Source organism: Helicoverpa armigera, chromosome 27 (assembly GCF_030705265.1).
Source record: "Helicoverpa armigera isolate CAAS_96S chromosome 27, ASM3070526v1, whole genome shotgun sequence".
NCBI classification, from domain to species: domain Eukaryota; kingdom Metazoa; phylum Arthropoda; class Insecta; order Lepidoptera; family Noctuidae; genus Helicoverpa; species Helicoverpa armigera.
Window position 1 is genome coordinate 5201438 of NC_087146.1, and position 22414 is coordinate 5223851.

Genomic DNA, 22414 nt, shown 5'->3' on the forward strand with positions numbered 1-22414 from the left:
TCTATCAATTACAGCCAACCAATTGTGCGCTGCTGTCGGCTCCTTCCGGAGCGGCTCTGCCAGTGGCCTCGACGGCTTGACGCCGCAGCACCTTAAGGATCTGACGTGCTCAAGCGCCGGGGAAGCTGGTGAGTCGCTTTTGAAGGAGCTGACAGCCCTTATTAACCTAATGCTCTCCGGCAATGTGAACGGAGCCGTCATCGACGTTTTGTATGGCGCCAATTTATGTGCCCTGCGTAAAAAAGATGGCGGCATCCGTCCCATTGCCGTGGGATGCACATATCGCCGTATCGCAGCCAAGTTTGGCTGTGCCTACTACAAAGAAACCCTGGCCGCCAAATTTCAGCCCTTACAACTAGGTTTTGGCTCGAAGGGGGGTTGTGAGGCTGCGGTACACGCCCTTTCCACGTATGTAAATAGCGGGAAAGGCGAGGTCATCCTTAAGGTTGACATTAGGAACGCCTTTAACTCCGTAAATAGAGATACCTTGTTGACGGAAGTTAAAATGAAATTCCAAAATTATATAAATTTCTTTGGCAGTGTTATAGACATTCAACTAAATTACTCTATAAAGACAAAGTTCTAGATTCGGCAGTCGGATGTCAACAAGGTGATCCTCTGGGGCCTGCCATTTTCAGCTTGGCTATTAACCCTATTATTCGACAGCTAAATTCTAAATTTAATGTGTGGTACCTCGATGATGGGATCCTAGGAGGCGACGCAGATACTGTAGCTGACGACTTTAGGTTTTTAATACAAAAATTCGACTCCATTGGCTTACAACTAAATTTATCAAAATGTGAAATCTTCATCCCTGATAACAACCAACAAGTCTTTTCGAAATTCCAATCCATAGCTCCAAATTTGACAGTACTAGAAAAAAGTTCCCTTCGCCTCTTGGGATCACCTATTCTCGATGAGTCCTTCAACAGTTATATTAACGAGAAAATTCAAAATTTTAATGATGTTTCAGAGAGATTATACAAAATCAGTATACATTCGGCCTTCACTTTGATTCGGTACTGTTGTTTTGGACCAAAATTTACTTATATTCTTCGCTCCTCACATATATGGAAGCACCCACAAGTTTTGGACAAAGTTGACCAAATTATCAGAAGCACCCTCACCTCCATCCTCAATGTGGCCTTGGACGATCGAGCCTGGCAGCAAGCTGCACTCCCAATACGCATGGGAGGTCTCGGCGTCCGCAAAATTTCAAGTGTTAGTTTACCGGCATTCCTCTCCTCGGTTCACAGTACTGATACATTAACCAGAAAGATATTGTCGTCTTCTGCACTGGTTGATGTTGAAGTACCGTGTTTGACCGATGCGCTGGATGCCTGGAAAATGGCTACTCCCAATACGGATTTGCCCGGCAACCGCTGCTCTCAGAGACAATGGGACGGGCCGCTCTGTAGCACTATACGGAATAATCTATTAAATACGTGTAATAGTGCTGCTGAGCGTGCCCGTTTGTTGGCTGTGGGAGAGTGGGAGTCGGGCCTCTGGTTACAGGCGATCCCGTCATCTAGCATAGGCACTATGCTGGATGACACAACGTTCCGCATCGCTACATGCTTACGGTTAGGCGCTCCCTGTGTTGCTCCGCATCGCTGCCATTGCGGTGAAGCCGTCGACAGCCTCGGGCACCATGGTCTGTCGTGCTGCAGAAGTGCTGGTCGTATTGCACGGCATGCCAGCATTAACGACATTATCCGTCGTGCTCTTTCCACCGCCGGCGTGCCAGCCGTGTTAGAGCCTAATGGACTGGTACGTGACGATGGAAAGAGGCCAGATGGTATGACGTTGTTGCCATGGAAGTTGGGTAGGCCCTTGGTGTGGGATGCAACGTGCGTCGACACCCTGGCGCCATCGCATCTTCCCTGCACGGCAGGTCATGCTGGTGCGGCTGCTGCTTCTGCAGAGACCACCAAGCGGCGCAAGTATAGTAACCTTATTGGGAACTATACTTTTGAGCCGTTTGGGGTCGAAACGCTCGGACCATGGGGCCCGAGTTCGCGGTTACTTTATAAGGACATCGCGAAAAGGCTTGTCGACGCTTCGCGTGACCAGAGGGCTGGCTTATTCTTCGGACAAAGAATCAGCATTGCCATTCAACGTGGCAATGCAGCCAGTCTTCTGGGCACGTTTCCGGAGGACAGTGATGCGGAGGAATACTTCGACGCCTGATCGATGCTCTTTTATATTTTATGTTTTATGTTTATATATATTTTGTATATAGTATTTTATTTTTAGTTTTGTATAAAGATAAGTAGTTTAAGTTTGTATATATGTATAGTGTGTATATTTTAATTAAAAATATGTAATATAATTAAAAGTATCAAAAGTATCTGTATATATTTTTAATTATCACTTGAACTCAACTACCTGCCATCCGAACAGTCTACAGAAGGGGATCTTTTCAGATTCAAAAGCGAAAAAAATGAAATAAATTTCGGTTAAGCTGATTTTTTTTATGATCCAGAAAAAGTTTTCCAGACGAAATAATTATTAAAGCGATTTAATGTTGATATGATATTTAAATAACGGTTTTTAAGTTGTATGAACATTTTTTTTTCTCCTTTTGTGTTTGACCCAGATACAAGAACCTTGTAGTTTAGCAAAATCAGGGTTTGTTATACATTCACGCTAAAATGGCTCAACCGATTTGAGAAGATAATTTTCACGTAGATACAAGATACCAATGCAACTTTTCTAAGTTTGTATGTACTTTCTAATTGTATCTTGGACACCAATGGCTGATAAAAAAAGGTGAAGGAAAACATCTTGAGGAAACCTGGACTATAAAGTCTGAAATCAGCAACCCGCATTGAGCAAGCGTGGTGATTAATGCTCAATCCTTCTCCGTGTGAGAGGAGGCCGCAGCCCAGCAGTGGGACGATAAAAAGGCTGTAACAGTAACAGTAACAAGATACCTTGGAGACGGAGCTAGACTCCTTTTTATCCGTTTTCAGCACATTAAAAAAATAGGACAAAATATTTCTATAAAAAATGCTCAAAAAATACTTGAGTGCAAACCCTACGTTCGCATCTGGGTGGCCCTCGCGTCCGATACCGTGGCAGTTAAAATAAAAGCAACTGCGCGTGCGACTGAGACAGCGCGTGACGTCACGAGCCTCTCACTCTTGCGCAGAACAACAAGCTTTTTGAGGTATTAGTAATGGTTTGTTTGTGTATTTTGTTTGTGAATGAAAAAATTAAGTGCAATTGTTTTGTGGTTGTATAGATGTTAATGGGATGTCAATACTTGTGAAATATTAGTGTAAAATAGATCTTATATCTGTGTTCAGGGTACCACGTTTTTCCATATCAAATATTGTCTCTCTTCTTCTTTATTGCACACTAAACAGTAAATACATAAGGCATACAGACAGTTATGTACAACGGCGGGCTTAACCCAGAATTGGGTTCTCTTACAGCCAACCTTATATCTGACATGGTTCAGCTGTTTTTTCTGTAAAAACATACTAAAGAGACCACAATTTTGCAGCACTTATTTGGCAATCGTTAGAGGTAGTCAGAAGCAAGAAGATCTGACAACCAGTCTTACCTACCGAGGTTTATCATGTTGCTCGGGTAACTGAATTGAGGTCAGATAAGCAGTCGCTTCGTATAAAACATTAGCACTCTGCTGATTTGAGGGAAGGAAGCCGTCCTCAAAACAGTTGGGAAAAGGCTAGGCAGATGACGATTCTACGTTTCAGAACTACTTACAGCACTCGGATAAAAGTAGCCAATAGCATTCCTCGATAAATAGGCTATCTAACACTGAAAAAATTTCAAATCGGTCCAGAGTTTCTGAGATTAGCGCGTTCCAAAAAACTCTTCAGCTTTATAAATCAGTAAGATGAAATACATCTTTATGTAAATATAGATTTAGTTTCATCATCATCATTATCATCATCATCTAAGCCATAGGACGTCCACTGCTGAACATAGGCCGCCCCCTTAGATCTCCACAGATACCTGTTGGAGGCGACCTGCATCCAGCGTCGACGGCGACCTTTATAAGGTTTAGTTTACTTTACAATAATGTTCTGAATTGTGTTATTTACGGTATATTTTTAACAATTTAGTAAGATGAAAATAAACTTGAAAACACAAGAAAACCCCAGAAACAAACCGCTAGTCCAAAAAAAAACCGTAGACCAATAATAATAAATGATACGTGAACAAATTGTTCCTATCTACTCTTAACATGTGTGAACGATTGATTGAGCAAGATTGAATAAAACATTTGTTTTGCCCCTCACCCTGTAGGGCTCGTGGCTACCGTGAGTAGGGTGGTTAGTGGCTGAGTGTAATTTTAAGATGTGTCCTTTTAGGGATACAGTGCAAACTTTTAGTATATCGATAGATTGTTCGAATTAAAGACAATTAAAAGTTTTGTTCACATATCATTTAATCAAATATTATGCAATCTTTAAGTCCGCCGATAGTTTGTTTTGGGCTCATAAATCAATATGAAGATGTATGTTAAAAATATATAAATAAAATTGTCAATAGGTACACTATTGCATTAGGTTCCCCAGTAATAATAGTTGTATTTTGTGATAAATAAATAAAAATAAATAAATTAATGTTGTACGCTCATTACGAAGATCTGGTATTTGGTCGCTGTGCGACTGATTTAAAATTTTTGTTTTTGAAGAAAGTGTTGATTTCTTATCACTATAAATGTCAGGACACCTAATAAATGTCAGGACACCTTTTTCACACACGGTCGGTTGGCCCCATAGTAAGTTATTAATTAACTTGTGTTATGGGTGCTAACACAACTGATAAATTACATATAGCTACACATATACATATTTATAAATACATATTTTAACATCCAGACCACGGCCAACAAGCATGCTCATCACACAAATGTCGACCGAACCGGGAATCGAACCCGGGACCTCAGATTCGGCAGTCCGGCTTGGTGACCATTGCGCCATAGAGGTCGTCAAACTATACAATCTTGTTTCTCATCAGACCGAATGAAAACTTCACTATAATCTTGATTCTTATCAAAGTTTTCAGTGGGTCTGTTACAGGCTAACATAACAGCCATACTACAAAAATTTAAACATCTGTTGAACACTTGTCTAATAAGAGTGTGGCTGCAAAACGGACCTTATTTCAACGTCTTAAACTGTTGCTTTTTTAGACAAGTGTTCAACAGACGTTTAAAAGTTTTTAAGTACCTATCAGATCGTGAGATTAGTTTTGAAAAACATTCACACTCAAAAAACACAAAATCACATTGACATAACCGTGTTACTGAAAAAAAATAACTTTCAACACCTATTATTTCTTGTATTCTCTTGTCTAAACTAATTAGCGAGTTAAACATAATTATAATTACAACCTACTGAGAGCTAGTTATCACCTTGTAAAGGTGCTAAAAGTAAGTGCAATTAATTTATAATTGATTTAATTAAAGCCTCAGGCAGACTTGATTTTTTATGTATTTTTTCCTGGTTCATTATTAATTAAATTCCTTGGCTGTATTATTATTGTAACTGGTATTAATTTATATTAGAAAAGTGACTATGGCTTCTGTCAGCGGATTTACTTGCGTGACATGGGAACTATTTAACACATCTGGATAAAATGCTTAGTTAGCTTAGATTTCCACGATAAATGGGATGTCTAACACTGAAAGATTTATTCAAGAGATTTGAACAAATTCTTTAGATTGATCATATTATTTTTAGAATAAATATTCAAATTATAATTACACTAGCTTCCGCCCGCGGCTTCGCCCGCGAAGAGTTCGGTTATATCGCGTTTCCAAGAGAACTCTTCAAAAGTCCGGGATAAAAACTATCCTATGTTCTTTCTCAAGGTCAACTCTATCTCTGTACCAAATTTTATTAAAATCAGTTCATTGGTTTAGACGTGAAAGCGTAATAGACAGGCAGAGTTACTTTTGCATTTATAATATTAGTAGGGATATCACCTACTTCGTTATTTGTGCATTTTCAGTATGAAACAGGTAAACTGAGGTTCAAAATACATTCCAAAACCTACGCCTCTTTTTCGAACTACTTTAATTTGGACCAAAAAATCTTTTCCTATTAATTTTCACAGCATAACAACAATAAACCCCTTTTCTTAGAAAACAAAACACAATCTTAAACATAACCTAACAACAACTCCAATGGCGCGAAACTTGTAAACGTCAGATTTGACAGGCCGCCATCTTGGCCCGCCAATAACGCGGGATAATTACTGGAGCGATTAGTCAAATGTCTTAGAACGGATGCCTGTTACAATGTTGTGTATTGAGAGTGGAAAGGAACGTTGTATTTCAATTATTATAGGTTTTGTGGGTGTTAAATATGTGGTAAGAGATTTGAGCTTGGGGGCTGTGTAAAAATTGTGTTGTTTTTTAACAAAATAAAAAAGTGTTTTACTAAAATCTTGATCAAATAGATGTTAAACAAAAGAACTTCTAATTTTTTACCACAATAATAAACCTAAAATCTTACGTGATGAGTAGGAAGAGGATGGTTGTTTTCTTTGTTTCTTTTTTTAATTATTAAAAAAAATCTTTACAAATAGGTACCTACTTTATTTTTTGTGTAGATATTACCTAGCAAGAAAAATCTAATAGAATCGTTAAAAGTTTGCAAAGACTTTTATTAGACACCCATTTCAGTTTCTACAAAGTAAGTATAGACTGTTTCGGTATACATATAGTAACCAATACGCAATATGTCTACAATATACGTGCATTAACTTATTCTAAAGATAATCTTGATCACCTAACACCTTTCATTATTTATTAACATCCGGTATACAATACTTAGTAATCTGTACCTCTATATCCTTACCTAATAATACTACTTATAATGCGAAAGTATCTCTGTTGCGTTTTCAAGCCAAAACTGGTGAATGGAATTTAAATGTTTGCTACGGAACTACTCAGTTTAATTTTAATAAAATTTAATATTTTACTACCGAAAACTCTATGACGAATGACGAAAAAAAAAAATTAAGTCACTTTCTGTAACAATAATATTTCTGTGTTTTATAAATAAAATACATAGATTATCTTTATCTTTCTATCAATTTATCAAGTAGAGAATAGAAAAAACTTTTTTCATTCATGTTAGGTACCACAATACAAAATATCATCTCAACCATAAAGTTTGAAAAAAATATACACATTTACTAAAATATTAGCAAAGATCTTAAACACAAACTATCTTGTTACTCCGCGGTGTGAGCGCGGTCCTCGTTACGGTAAGGTTAGGCCAAAGGTAATAACGCAAGAGCATTACCTTTAATTACTTGCACATTTGTTCTCGAGAGTATCGGATAACGATGTGCAAATTAACTACGTATTGTTTGTTTGTCTTTGTGTTCTATTGTTAAGTTATTAGTTTTCTATGTATCTGTGCTCGGGAATACAATAAAGTGGACTTAAGTTATGTTGTTGACGTATTTCTGTGTGCTGAGGGAAATATTTCAACTACTGCCTACTGCTTAACGACTTATTGTCTTGAACAGTTTCCAGGGTTACTAAAATAAATATCTTAAGCGAATTTTCCATAAAGCACAGAGGAATTCGTCATGACAAGTTGGTCAGTTTAGGGACCGATCACGTCAAGTGTTGCTTAATCATTATGATCAAAATGAAAAAGAGCAAAGTTTTGTACGGATACATTTTCCTAAATGGTATGTATATCATTAGTTATTTCCTACGTCGCTATACATAATATATCCGCTACCAAACACTTACTGAAGTTTCAGTGTTTCCTCATCAGATATATAAAAAAAAACAGCCAAGCCCGAGTCGAACTCAAGCACGATGGGTTCCTTACCATCTACAAAATGAAATACCACGTACATTTTAGGGCAGTCCCACAAAATATTATTTGATTCTACCTACTTAGTTTTATAATATTTCTTTCAGAGGTAATAGAAATACATCATCTGCGAAAATTTCAACTGTCCATCACGATTCATGAGATACAGCCTGGAGACAGAAGGACAGTGAACTTCTTCCAAATAGGGTCCCGTCATACCCTTTCATTAAGGAACCCTAAAAAATACACTATATACATAAAGTGTATATCATCATCAGCCTATCGCAGACCACTGCTGGGCATAGGCCTCTCCAAGTGCACGCCACTGAGATCGATTTTCGGCTTCTCGCATCCAGCTCCTGCCAGCCGTCTTGCGCAAGTCATCACTCCACCGTGCCTGAAGACGTCCTACACTACGTTTGCCACATAGTGTATATCATATCCCGTTAAAAACTATGTGCATTTATAAATACCCTGTTAGGATTCATAATAAATAATACATAAACTAAGTTATAGTTACTTTGCTATTAATGACTTAGGTTACTCAAAATCGTGACTCCGCATAGATTTATCGAATTGAGATGTTATTTCTCATTAATTGTATTGATAGCTTGGTAAATGCTAGACTTTTTAATAAGTATTATTTTAATTATTCTAAACATGCAATCGCAGTTTTAGCGACACACAAGAACATATTGCATTAGTGGAGATAAACTTAGAATACTCGCACACTTTTTACTCTTTTGGTACTCTTAAATTAAATAGGAAAATTTTGGAAGCATTGTAATTTGTACGGTACAATTAGTTTTTTATATGAAAGGCTTGCAAGACCGAAATACTCAGCTAGGTAACAAAGTAATATATTTATTTATTTACTTGCATGATTTATACGCCTACAAAAGGCAATTACATTAGTATAGTCAGAGTAGAAGTACATTCCTTGCAAAGGAAACTTAATAAAATATTTGTCTAATCCGCAAATTGCAAACAGCAAACCTATCTAATACTGAAAGAAATACTAATTTTATACAAAACAACGACATGTACAGTTTTCCAAACCAGTTAATACAACCCCAAACTTAGCTCGGGCTCCCCAACCCCTACTGTGAAATTTCAATTGGCGCCAACTTTCCCAATTAAGAGTCAGTCAAACGTCGGCAAGCTCGCTAATAAAGTAATGAAAATAATTAGAATTGTTATTGTTTAAAGTTATTTTATTACGGAATTACAATTAGGTGTGGCTGTCTTAATAGTTGAGTAGGGTTTGTAAGATTTGCTGTAATTTTCGTGGCGTTTTTGAGACGATATGATACGTAAATTCTGTCGAGTGAGGAGGTTTTAATCACCTGACAAGCTCTAGTGTCAGAGTTTTCTCAAATCCTCATTGTCGAATTACTAGCTTCTGCCAGCAGTTTCACCGGCATCCCGGGGGAACCTCTGTACGAACCCGGATAAATTAAAAGTATAAATATATGGGTTATCTAACAGTGAAAGAATTTTTCAAATCCTGAGATTAGCGCGTTCAAAGAAACAAACTACTAACGAAAATACATAGACTACGTTTTAGAGGTTTAAGAAATAGTTCTCTCGGGACTACAAGTAACCTAATAAGTTTCTTCGGCATATAAGCTGTCTAACACAGAAATTATCAAATACATACCTATCCTCCATTATTACATTTACGATTCATGACACAACCATCCATCTTTTTTAAGTCTACCTACCCCCAAAGTGCTCATTACATACCTACCTTACACATATTTTTTGATACCAAAAAAATAACACAACTCTAATTAGAAGCTCGTATATAATTATTTTCACACCACAAGTGCTACTTACCGTGTTTCACACCTACCTTATATAACCTATTATATTTAATGACTACCGTAATTAGCCTAGCACATAATTATTTTCATTAATTAGTACATATAGTGGTAGTTAAATTATAGTTTGCTACTGTTCGTTAGTAGAAATTGGTAGAAAAATGTGTGACACGTGTCATGGGAAAATTAGGGGGTGTTACGGAATTTTTCTGTGAGGGTTCAATGACTTTAAACAGTATGTATGTACATAAGTTGATGGTGTCTAGTTTTCGTATGTAAAAATATCAAATCAAAAGTCATTTATTCAAAGTAGGCTGATAAATCACACTTTTTGAAGGTCTTTACAAAAGACAGCCCCCAAAACGCTGTTTTTGCTGTTAAATACTTTTTATATAACTAACTAATTAAACTAAAAAAAAATGTCAGTCAAAAATGTTCAGTTTTTAGTTGTAAAAATACAAAAAAATATCAACCGACAATACACCGATAGGAACCAAATAAAACTTTTGTCATAACTAGAATGCCATCAAATTGGCTAGGAGCCAATCCTAACATATGCAACGTGCGTCGACACCCTGGCGCCATCGCATCTTCCCTGCACGGCAGGTCATGCTGGTGCGGCTGCTGCTTCTGCAGAGACCACCAAGCGGCGCAAGTATAGTAACCTTATTGGGAACTATACTTTTGAGCCGTTTGGGGTCGAAACGCTCGGACCATGGGGCCCGAGTTCGCGGTTACTTTATAAGGACATCGCGAAAAGGCTTGTCGACGCTTCGCGCGACCAGAGGGCTGGCTTATTCTTCGGACAAAGAATTAGCATTGCCATTCAACGTGGCAATGCAGCCAGTCTTCTGGGCACGTTTCCGGAGGACAGTGGTGCGGAGGAATACTTCGACGCCTGATCGATGCTCTTTTATATTTTATGTTTTATGTTTATATATATTTTGTATATAGTATTTTATTTTTAGCTTTGTATAAAGATAAGTAGTTTAAGTTTGTATATATGTATAGTGTGTACATTGTAGAAATAGATTCTAGAGCGGCAAAGTGATTTGAATTTAGAACATCGATAGCAATACTTCATTTATTCATGCACTTAGATAAAAAAAATAGATCTTCCAAAAACACCTAAAAATATCTATAAATGGAATATTAAGTTTGTCTGTCTATTTTTTTATGGTAAAATAGCTGAACCCTGAATGAATACTGAGTATGCATTGTGTATGGTTACAAACTACTTAATTTTTATTCGCTTCCGTTTCTCTAAATCTATAATATCTACTAATCCGCTTTTCTCTAAACATATACATAGTTCCTAACATTTAAATCAACACCACAATAAAACTATACAAGTTACAGTATCATACTAGTACCTAACTACCCGAAAAATTACGACATTTATATACCTACTCTCCAAAAACCAACAGCCGAACCAAAACAGACTTGAAACATTAAAAATACATTAACTTGAAACAATTTTTCTTTAAAACGGCGAAGTGTGAAAGTCATTTGTTCAACTATTTTCATGGGCACAGCAAATGTAGTGAAGGGAAAAAATCTCGAAGACATCGAGAGTTAATCGTTCGGAATAAAGTGAGCAAACAGTGTTGGGACGATTAGATATCGATAAAGTTATAATTGTGTTTAGACTTGAGAGTTGGGGCTGTGGAAAGTGATAGAATGAAAATATGTAGGGCTGTTTAAGTGATAAAAGGAAAATCTACACTTATATTGTAAAGCTGTAGAGTTTGTTTGTTTGCTTGAACGCACTAATCTCTAGTACTTACTACTCTGCGGCATTTAAATTGTTGGCTCCCGACTATCATTTCAATATCTTGGCAGTCGTTACGGGTAGTCAGAAGACAGAAAGTCTGTCAGTACGAGTAGTCAGTTTTACCAAAGGGATTCGGAATATCATTTTATTTGCCACATGAGATACTTAACTACTCCGGTTAGAATAGATGCCGACCCCAACATAGTTAGGAAAGGAAAAGGCTAGGCAGATGACTCAACTAACCACCGTTTGTAGTCAAAATATCCCAGCAATTTAGCTTAAACAATTACTTAAACAAAAAAAAAATCCTCACACATGATTAAATGCACCCCATCTCAAGACAGGTTTAAATAATGAAAACGCCGTATTAGTTTATCCCCTATATCGAAGTTAATCCAATCGACTGAGCCGAGGGTAAGTCACTACACTACAGTCAATAAGTTAAGAGCAATCTCTAGTTTGAGCGTGAAAACATATGTTTAGGGTGACTTTAGGGATGGGATGTAATTATCGATAAAATGTTTTTTTATTATTTTTTTGCGTAATTGATGTGATTGATGAAGCTTAGGAAGTTATGTTTTTTCTAGTGTGTATCTGTATGCAAATTTTTTAATGTTTTTTCTGAACTTCAGTTAACATTTGAAGACCAATTGTACTTCATATATGATAGAGGAAAAAACTTTTGTTTGTTAGTAACCTAAAAGTTTCGAAACTACACTATTCCCAACTAACATAGATTATATTTTATACGGATACAGAAGGAATTCGCCCCAAGAAGACGATCTAACCGCGGTAAAATTGCTAGTGTTATATAAAAATAAATCGTCAAGAATACTCTTAATAAAGTTCACCCTTGTTACGTTATTACGTATACGAGAAAAACCGCTAACGATATTAGAAAATAAAAACACTTAACAATAACTATGAGTAACTGCCTATTTATCGATGAAAACCGCACTTTTTCACAAACAAGATCAAATTGATAATGTAATTACGTCTAATAATATACTATCACGATTAATCACCCATAACAGAACTAACTTAGAAAATAATCTAGAACATTTCTAGGCAAAAACACAGACACAAAAAACAGACTACATCTTAAACTAACAGCTAATTGGCCTCACATGATATAATTAACAGTTAAGCTAATTATATCGAGTAATTACAAACATTTCCAATCGATTAACTCGGAAAATTATCGAGTGAGCGCACCTCTAGTGGCTTGAGTATAGAGCATAAAATTCACGGAGGATGGAAAGATAGCGGAGGTGCCATAAGGAAGGTAGGTCAGGCGCCTTCTTGTAGGTCAAGTGGCGTACGCTAAGCGTGATCACTTAGTAGAACTAACGATAGATTCGATTTCGTTATCAATCTTTGAGAGATTGGTTTTGATTTGACAAAATCTCCTAAAAAAGTAGCGCGCCATAATGCGGGCGACGAGGAACGTTACTAGCTCCGCCCTTACACACCTTCTATGGAATCAGCCCTTTAATTTCAAAATAAAAGCACCAAGCAATCAAGACCTTTGATAGATTCGTTTTGATTTGACAAGGAATTGTCTCGTTAGTTCTAGTAAGTGATCACGCCTACCGTACGTTACTTGACCTACAAGAAGGCGCCTGACCTACCTTCCTTATGGTTCTTCCAACATAACAGACAGACATGTGTTGCTGGGGAGTTTGTTGCGCCAATTCTTCTTCCCAGCAAAAACACCTAGGAAGTGGTGAAGGGGGGGCATTTTGTTTTTGACGTTCGAAAAGTGCTGATTTATCAGCCTAATTTGAATAGACGTTTTTGAGTATGGCATCTCCGCTATCTTTCCTTCTTCCGTGGTCAAACCGCCATTTTATAGTTTAACTTATATCGATGTATTGCAGCTCTAGTTTCAAAATACTGTTAATAAGTATAGCCAAGTAAATTCTAGTAAAAATATAAAATTCCGTATTTTAAAGGCAATATTTTTTATGTTATACCGTTAATGATCTGATTATGTACTTACGTGTGTGGTCATTATCTCGAAAACACCATAAAAGGTGATTAAAAATAATTATGTTTGTACGTTTTTGCTTAATACTTGATTTAACTTAATATGGAATGCTACATATTTATGTTTTGACACAGATTATTTTATATTTCGTCAAATACATACATAGTGATTAAAATATTTTTTGCTAAATCGGATATTTATTGGTACTACCTACTAATATAATAAAAAAGGGAACCATTTTTTGTTTCTTTTTTGTTTGTAGCCTTTGGCTTCAAAACTACAGAACCGGTTTGAAAATTTCTTTCACTGTTGGAAAGCTACACTCTTCCCGAGTAAAATAGGCTATATTTTATCCCGGTACGGGCAGAAGTTCCCACGGGACGCGGGTGAAACCAAGTTCCTTCCGGATGAAACTTTAAAAATGGATATAATTCCGTAATTACCGTTTTAAGGGATGTTTTATCTAAAAGAAAATTGTGTATAATTCTTAGCCCATTAAAAACTAAGACGTTACATATCTCATACTCCACATACACAGATATCTCAAACACGATATTATCTACAAGAACTGCGCACGCGCCGGTGCACTTCAAACGATTAATTACCATGAACACCGCTTTTAAAGTAAATTGAGCTATTTTTATATGTTTTTTGCATAATTATCTAGACTCGGGTGTGTTTAAAAAGGGGCTTTTTAATATTTAATTGATCGGTTCATATTAATTACTGATATTGTAAATGAGAAAGTTTGTAAGGATGTATGTTTGTTACTGTTTCACGTCCAAACTATTCGGTGAATTTTAATGACACTTGGCAGTAATGTAGCTTATATATCGGACTTATCAGAGTACATTTTAAGCTATTTTTTATCTATGTACGCGAAGTAATTCCCTCGGGAGGCAAGTGATACTACTGGCAGTAGCTAGTAAATAAATAAAACAGTAAAAGATCTTGAGATAATCTGCAAATAAATGCTAATTAATGAGTTATCTCCATTACTTTCTTAATGCTGGAGGTTGACGGACTTTTTATCAACAAAACTAGACATAAATTGGTAGCTTTTTGTGTCATATTCGCCTTCTCTGTATGAGAAGTGTTACCTAATAACATTTGTTTCTTAAAACGCAAAAATCTCTGGAACTACTGGACTCATTTGACAGATTTCAGTTATGTACTTATAGCCTATTTATCGTGAAAGGCTTCTTTTATCCGATTGCGATTTTGAATTGTGGTTTTGTGGTAAAACATCTTAATACATTCAGTTGTTTAGAACATAGGTGGAACCAGTGTCAAAATAAGTATTACAAAACAGCCAGTACTTAACAATTTTGCAAAAACGTTTAAAATTTTAAGGAAAAACATTACACTTTCACTAAATAATAAATAAATAAAAAACAACTATTATTCACAATATCGGTTACTCAATCAAATTATCAACACTTTTAACTTTACTTTATACAAGGAAAACCTTTAAATAAACAAAGCAAGAGGACCTGCAGACTGAAGACTAAACAGTAGCCCGACAGTTGACCCGTTGGCTAGCAACAATTTTTTAGGGTTCCGTACCCAAAGGGAAAACGGGACCCTATTGTTTTCGCCCCTCTGTCCGTCTGTCACCAGGCTGTATCTCACGAACCGTGATAGTAAGAGAGTTGAAATTTTCACAGATGATGTATTTTTGTTGCCGCTATAACAACAAATACTGAAAACTAGAATTAAATTAATATTTTGCGGGCTCCCATACAATAAACGTGATTTTTTTGTCCGTTTTATAAACAATGGTACCTACGGAATCCTTCGTGCGCTAGTCCGACTCGCAAACGGCCGGTTTTTTTAAAGAAAATCTTGATTCCAATCAAAGTTTTGCGTCGGCCTGATACCGGCTAAACACCAGAGTGCCTAGTGCGAGTTTTGCAAGTTAATTTTTTCGATGCGAAGATTATCATACCATTGAATCACGTAGCACTTATCTTAGAATTGTGTATTTAATAAAGACTGTCATCAGTACTTGGTCGTATTATACTTGAGCTCACTTTTGCGAGTGTAAACATTATAAACCGGCAAAATGAATGAAGATGTCATATCTAAATCATGTGACGTAGCATACGACTCTTTATTTCAATAGACTTGTAATTACGTATCGAGTTGCGAATGCTGTCAAAACTCGGAATCAGCACTCTGATCTTTGTAATGTGCGTACTACCATTCATCTTCGTACTGATTTATGAGCCCAAACAAACTATCGGCCGACTAAAAGTTTGCCGTGTGCTCTAAACGTTCATACGGACTTACTAACACACTTTGTCATATTAGATACGCTAATCGGTTAAACAATTGAATAGTAACGAATTGATTTTTCGATTGTTCACACCAATCGATTGTAATTGTGTTAGTTTTCGACCCATAAGTTTTTAAACGATCAAAATACATTATCTGCTACTTGTACCACGCGTTCTAAGGGGACTACTTCTGCAACCTTCTTCTTAAAAAAAAGGATAAAGGCTTCTTTTTATCCCAAATAAAAAAATTTCACACTCTAGGCTAGGTACCAAATTTCATGTAAACCGGTTCAATAGTTTTAATTTTCGATATAGGTTTTAAATGACGAAATATGCCACGATAAAAGTACCACATACCTATCATTAAAATCGGTTCAGCTTTTATTAAGATTTTATGATTTAATAAGATTTTAAATTTCATGTATCAAGATCTAACATTAAGATATTATGTACAAACATATTTTTTTTTGTGAGCTGTTTTCATGTACAAGTGCGGCAAACTGACAGACAGAGATACTTTCGCATTTATAATAATATATATACTAATACATACGTATATTATATACTATGGACCAGAATGTATGTCATTGTTTTAATAAAGAGTTCTTTATTACTAGTTGTACGTGACAATCAACATGTCCAGATAAATTAACTACAATTGAATAATTATTTAACACAATAGGCTAGGTTATCAATATGCCTCTTTGAAAATAATTAAAAGCTGGTGGAACTATACAAACTTTTACCGCGGTTCTGCCTGAGTTTAGAGCCGAGTAGGTACTTTTCCCATCTCTGTTGGGGTCGGCTTCCAGTCCTTCGTGCGACTAAAGTGCGACTGCCTGTCTAACCTCCTCAACCCAGTTACACACGAGCAACCCAATACCCTTAGGTAAGACTGGTTGTCAGAGTTGTATGTTAACGCAAAACTTGGTCCAAATCTGCCAAAGTAAAAACGATTTTTCATCATCATCATCATCTGCCTATCGCAGTCCACTGCTGGACATAGGCCTCTCCAAGTGCACGCCACTGAGATCGATTTTTACAAAAGTTGAAATCATATATTTTTCATTTTTTTTCTTTCTTTACTAAAATTTATTTACTGAAAATATTTACAATTAAGTACTTTTTATTAATCATCATACCTATCACTAGTATTAAACAGAATTTTAACAACTACATATTGAAATATTTTTTCCTGTCGTAAACTGTTCCTCAAAAATCTACCGACAATATTTTATCGACTGCTTCCCAGCACTAGAAATCAATGTTTCTTCTCATCCCCCTCCAATGTTCCGTATACATATTTATCATTGGTATACTGCGGTTAATGTTATCCCTAATTCTATTACCCAATATCTACAGTTAATTTGTTTATTTGTTTTGATGTGTAAAACTGGTGATTACAATGTAATACATAGTTAAATATAGAAAATGCGAAAGTGAGTTTGTTTGAGACGCTCTTATGGTAGAACTGTTGAATCCATTTAGATAGAAACTTTTAAAAAGATCTAAAATTCTTTAAAATCTATAAAAGCATTAAGTATAGAATATTATAGAATCTATGGCTAAGTAACAACCACGGGAGATAGCAACGCTTGACACAGCGAGTTTTTGGATGGCGGCTGACTGTCATTATGTCTCTGAAGGCACGTTAAATTGGTAGTTCCCGGATGTCATTTAAACATTTTTGGCAGTCGTTACTAGTAGTCAGAAGTCAGAAAGACTGACATCCAGTCTTACCAAGGGATATTGTGTTTCCCATGTAACTGGGTAAAGGATTTCAGGTAGGCAGTTGCTCCATGTGGCACACTGGTACTCAGCTGCATCTGCTTAGACTGGAAGCCGACTCATAGTCGGGAAAAGTCTAAGCACATGATTAAACTGCGAATTGTCACCGTGAAAAAACGACATACCCTAAAATCGTAAACACGTGTTATCTTCTACAGTTATAGTGTTAATAAAAGCACCCTCGTGTTAGGGGGATCCGCCCCTCTTATCTCGAAGTCCCAGAGCGCCTGTTACCAAATTATCGGGCTCCTACATTGAATATTGTGGCGAGAGGGACGGGAGTGCTAAAAGATTTAGTTAATCATGAGATTTTGTGGGGATGGTAAATTGTTTTGATAGGTATTGTTATGCTTTGTAAGTAAAGCTACTGAAGAATTTACATACTTAAGTGTGTCTTTGAAGATACATGTAGGACAAATTGTTCTTAGTTATACCTTGCAATAAAAAGTAATAAGCCACAACTTTATTTAGTCTTTATTTTAACGCCCTAAGGCTCATTTTGTCCAATTATATAATGCCTGATCAAGGAAAATAGTTGTTAATCCTTTTAAAACCTCTTATATTCGTAAACATTTTTTAGGACTTTTGATCCAATCCAAAAAAAAAACGATTGATTTTAAAAATTGACGTTTAAATGGCCTATTACATATTCGGCTGTAGGTGAAATTGCCCGCAGCACACATCACACACTGCAAGATTTTGTAACCGAAAAAACATAGAAAAAGAAGTAAAACCGAGTGGAGAAAATCCGATGGTGTGAAAACGCTGTTAAGTATTGGTATGTTTCGTAGAAAACAATTCTGCGCTCCTGGGACCTTTGCCCACACACTTATGGTTTATATTATACTCTGCCCAAGATCTGAATATAAACTATAGACAATACAATAAAGGTTAGACTCACCGGAACTGGGTCGATCGCTGTACCTGGTACAGTAGACCCACGCAGGCCAGACCATCGCGCCGTCAGCCATTGTGGTACCTGCAGAAACATAGTTAAGTTAGGAAAACTGTACAGAAATATTATAAACCAATATCTGAAGTATATATAAATATATAGAGAAAAGTTTTTTATTTCGCTGTTGGAAACCTACACTATCGGCTGATATTATATGGTAGACTATATATATTTTGTTCGACTTGGGGAAGAAATTCCACGGGTGGCGGTAAAAACCGTGATACTACTTACTAATATTGAACAACGGAAAATAATCAGGTTTGTTAAGTAAAGCCATATAAATATTTATGTTTTGTCATAGCGGCAATACATCATCATCATCATCAGCCTATCGCAGTCCACTGCTGGACATAGGCCTCTCCAAGTGCACGCCACTGAGATCGATAATATAACAATAATGTAACAGAAATACATTAGATATTAGTGAAAATTTCAAATGTCTAACTTAACGATTCATGCAGCCTGGTTACAGACGAACAGCAAATTCTTAGGATAGAGTCCATTTAACTTTTGCCTGCTCTACCCCTCAAAAAGACATATATCTGAAAGACAAGGTTCTCATGTAGGAGATAACAAACCAATAAGGGAGTAAAGTAACTCACCAGTAGCAGAACTCTGACTGCTCCCACTATCGTCTCCTTTCGACAGGTCAATAGCCCCGCTCTTTTCCCCCGGCTTCACCTCAGGAACTCTTGCCTCCTCCACCTTCGAAGGAACAGCCTCCTTAACCGGAGACATCTTAGCCTCAACCCTGGTCTTCATCTTCCTCTTATTCAGAGGATCCGTGATTCTCCTTCCAAAATCAGCCTTCAAAATATTGTCTATACTAAACTTCAAACAGTTCTGATTTATAAAATCCCTTCCTGATTCATTTTCTGGTGATTTTGGGGAGACATAGTTCATTCTTCGATTCTCATCTGTTCTTCTCAGTTCCTGGTTCTGACTCTTCATCCTTAAGCCGAAATTTAGACCGAAAGGCTGGGGGTTAAGGTTCAAATTGCTTTGAGGGACTGGCATTCGACTCTGCAGCCCTGATTTAAGGTCTACTTGGTTTATTAAGGGATTCTGAAAAAGTAGGGGTTGGTTTAGGAACATTAGAGGGTTAGGAGTAATAGGACTAGGCCTTAAAAGAAGAGGTTGGTTCATGTTAATATTTTGGTTGAGTTGAGATATGGCATTCAAATGAGTCTGTATGTGTTTGAAAGATGTCAAATTCTGAGACGTTTCAGGGCCTTTATGTTCAAAAGAAGGCAGAGCTTCATTACCAACAGAGAGTACAGTATCATCACTACAACATGAATTATCATCTATACTAATTTCTGCTCTAGATTCATTAGTTCTATCATCATCATCGTCTAAGATTTCAGAATTGCGAGAGTTCTCGTTCACCTCTCGCAAATCTTCATAATTCGGTGTATTTTGAAGGAGCTTGTCTGTTGAGAAGACATTTTCTGGACTGTGGCTGTCTCTTTCCTTCTTTAGCACATTGTGTATGGCGAAAGAAGATGACAGTACTTGTCTTTCTTCTGGTTTCTCGTCATCATGGTACTCTGGGCTGGTAGTATCTCTGGTTGTGGGGGAATACGGTTCATCATCGCTGTGGTCTTGGATTTTTATCCTGGAATCTTGAAGGTGGGCGGAGGATACCGCAGCCATCTTGTTTTGGGGAATTTACGCCATCTGTTGGTGAGAAATGGAACTAGTATATAAAATAATTTTAAGGTAACAATCACAGAATTTGAAATCAAAGAGAGATTTTCGAAGTTCAACGGAAGCATAAAATAACTTGATCTGAAGTTATTTAATGTGTCTACAGGCTATTGTAGCTTATAAAGAAAAACCTTTGCCGCACAGCTAACTTTAGTGCGGACCGCTTAATTCGGACATACTATAAAAGTTCTTTAAATTATAACATACAAATCCTAGTCATTCATCAAAAAATCGTAGACTTCACCCGCTAAATTAAAATCAGAAGTAAACGAGTACTTTATATACAGATAGAAAGTTATTTACTGAAAAAAATCACTAAGTATGCGATATTAAAGAAAACGAATCCTTAAGATTTTTAAAATTACAATGAAACAGTATATCCAGAAAGATCCTATACTTCACATCACATCTTCTATACATATTATTTTATAAACCCAATACATCATACCCAAAATCAATGTTCTTATTACTCAGACCCTAACCCAAGTTGTCCTTTACGAAACCAATTAATTGCCAAGACAGATATGTATCTAATTAACATTAGCGTGCCTTATTGCTATTTAGTTCTCCAATGGTACATAAACTGGCATAAATGTACAGGGTTCAGAGGTCAACGAATTACATAAAGTTAGGTACTAGGATTGAGAGTCAATCTGGCTTCGAATCGTACTAGTTTAACAGAGGAAGTAAAGATAGCGGAGATACCATAAGAAAGGTAGGTCAGGCGCATTCTTGTAGGTCAAGTTACGTATAGAGAACTAACGAGGCATTCGGGTTCTTCATCAAATCAAAACCAATCTGTCAAAGATTGGTCTTGATTGATTGGTGATTTTATTTTGAAATAAAATGGGCAGGTTTTAATGAAGGTGTGTAAGGGTGGAGCTAGTAACGTTCCTCGTCCCCCGAACAACCGCATTTTGGCGCGCTACTTTTTTAGAACGTTTTACCTACGTAATGACATCTCCGTTAGTAGTTTTGTTCTCCATGGGCTTGATATTTAATTATTTTATTTCTTAAGAGATTTTGCGCGAGGAAAATCCACTAGTGTGAAAACGCTCAAAGTATAATTCAATTTCAGATCTGCTTACAGTCTCAAGAGACACTGTCTCTCTGATTTGGAATCGAACCCGCACACTTGTACTTAAGAGGCTGGTGCGCCAACCACTACTGTTACCTACGGTTATTGTTACAGCCTTTTTATCGTCCCACTGCTGGGCACAGGCCTCCTCTCACACGGAGAAGGTCTAGACTATCAAATAATCTTCCGTAATTTTTTCAACACTACATTCAAGTAACCTAAAGAAAATTGCTAATAATAGGTACCTTTAACCAGTAGTACATATCGACGAGAACTTAAAATGATTAAAATATGACAGCTTAACAACTTACTCGTGAACTAAAGTTAGTTATAAGTAAAACGTGAGAATATTTCACGCTTTCCTGTGAAGGTAAGCAGTGTCTAAATTAGATATAACTGGCTGTTCAACGCTGTTTTACTTGCCGGGGGGCAATTTACGCACCTTGGAGAAAAAGTACCTAGTTGTTGTAACTTTCATATTGTGTAGTAGATATGTATATTAATTTATATATTAACTAGCGTCAACCAGTGGTTTCACCCGCTTCCTGAGGGAACATTTCATAGCTTTTCACACTTTATAGCTATATTGCTGCCGAGTTTATTCTAAATCCATTCAGTAGTTTTTTGCGAGAAAGAGGAACTAAAATCCATACATACAAGACTTACGCGTTTATAATATTAGCAAGGATAGCTACGGAAAAAGTAGTTCTAAATAATTTTATACTCTTTTTGTATTATGTATTTCTGTACTCCCTAATAAAAAGTATCTTACATTAGTTTTGGTCTTCATTACTGCTTAAGGTTAACTTTGAAAAGACACCTATTACGAGACCTATAAATGCCTCTAATTTCAGTCAGCTAAGTTCTGCTGTATATTTTGTTAAATCTGCGCTACCGTTGTAAGTTCAGTGAGGAACAGAATTCTACTGACTTAAAACCTACCTCTATTCCTTCTAGAGCCCTTGGACCCAGGGCTGTAACTCTTTCGAAGAATCCCGTAGCTCTGGGTTTAGGATTAAAAAGCTAGGTTTTACAGGTAGCCAATCAGGTTACAGGTCTCGAGAGTTAACGCAAATAATGATAAAACCTTAACATCCCAATGACGGCACCAGATACGATGGGACATACGGTACGTGCTGTAAGATGCTCTATTTTAATATTTTTTATGACAGTGTACCTTCCGTTAGTAGTTTC

At 36.6% G+C, this 22414-nt stretch overlaps 1 protein-coding gene across 1 annotated transcript in view; it reads right to left on the minus strand.

Moving 5' to 3' along the window:
- Positions 1-22414, minus strand: part of LOC110369635 (homeobox protein invected) — an 81844-nt gene that overhangs the window by 42727 nt on the left and 16703 nt on the right. Inside the window, exons 2-3 of the mRNA XM_064042230.1 lie at positions 19035-20112; positions 18379-18456 (exon numbers count right to left, since the gene is read on the minus strand). Coding sequence (XP_063898300.1) covers positions 18379-18456; positions 19035-20088 — 1132 coding nt within the window. The 5' untranslated portion in view covers positions 20089-20112. The remainder of the gene's footprint in view (positions 1-18378; positions 18457-19034; positions 20113-22414) is intronic.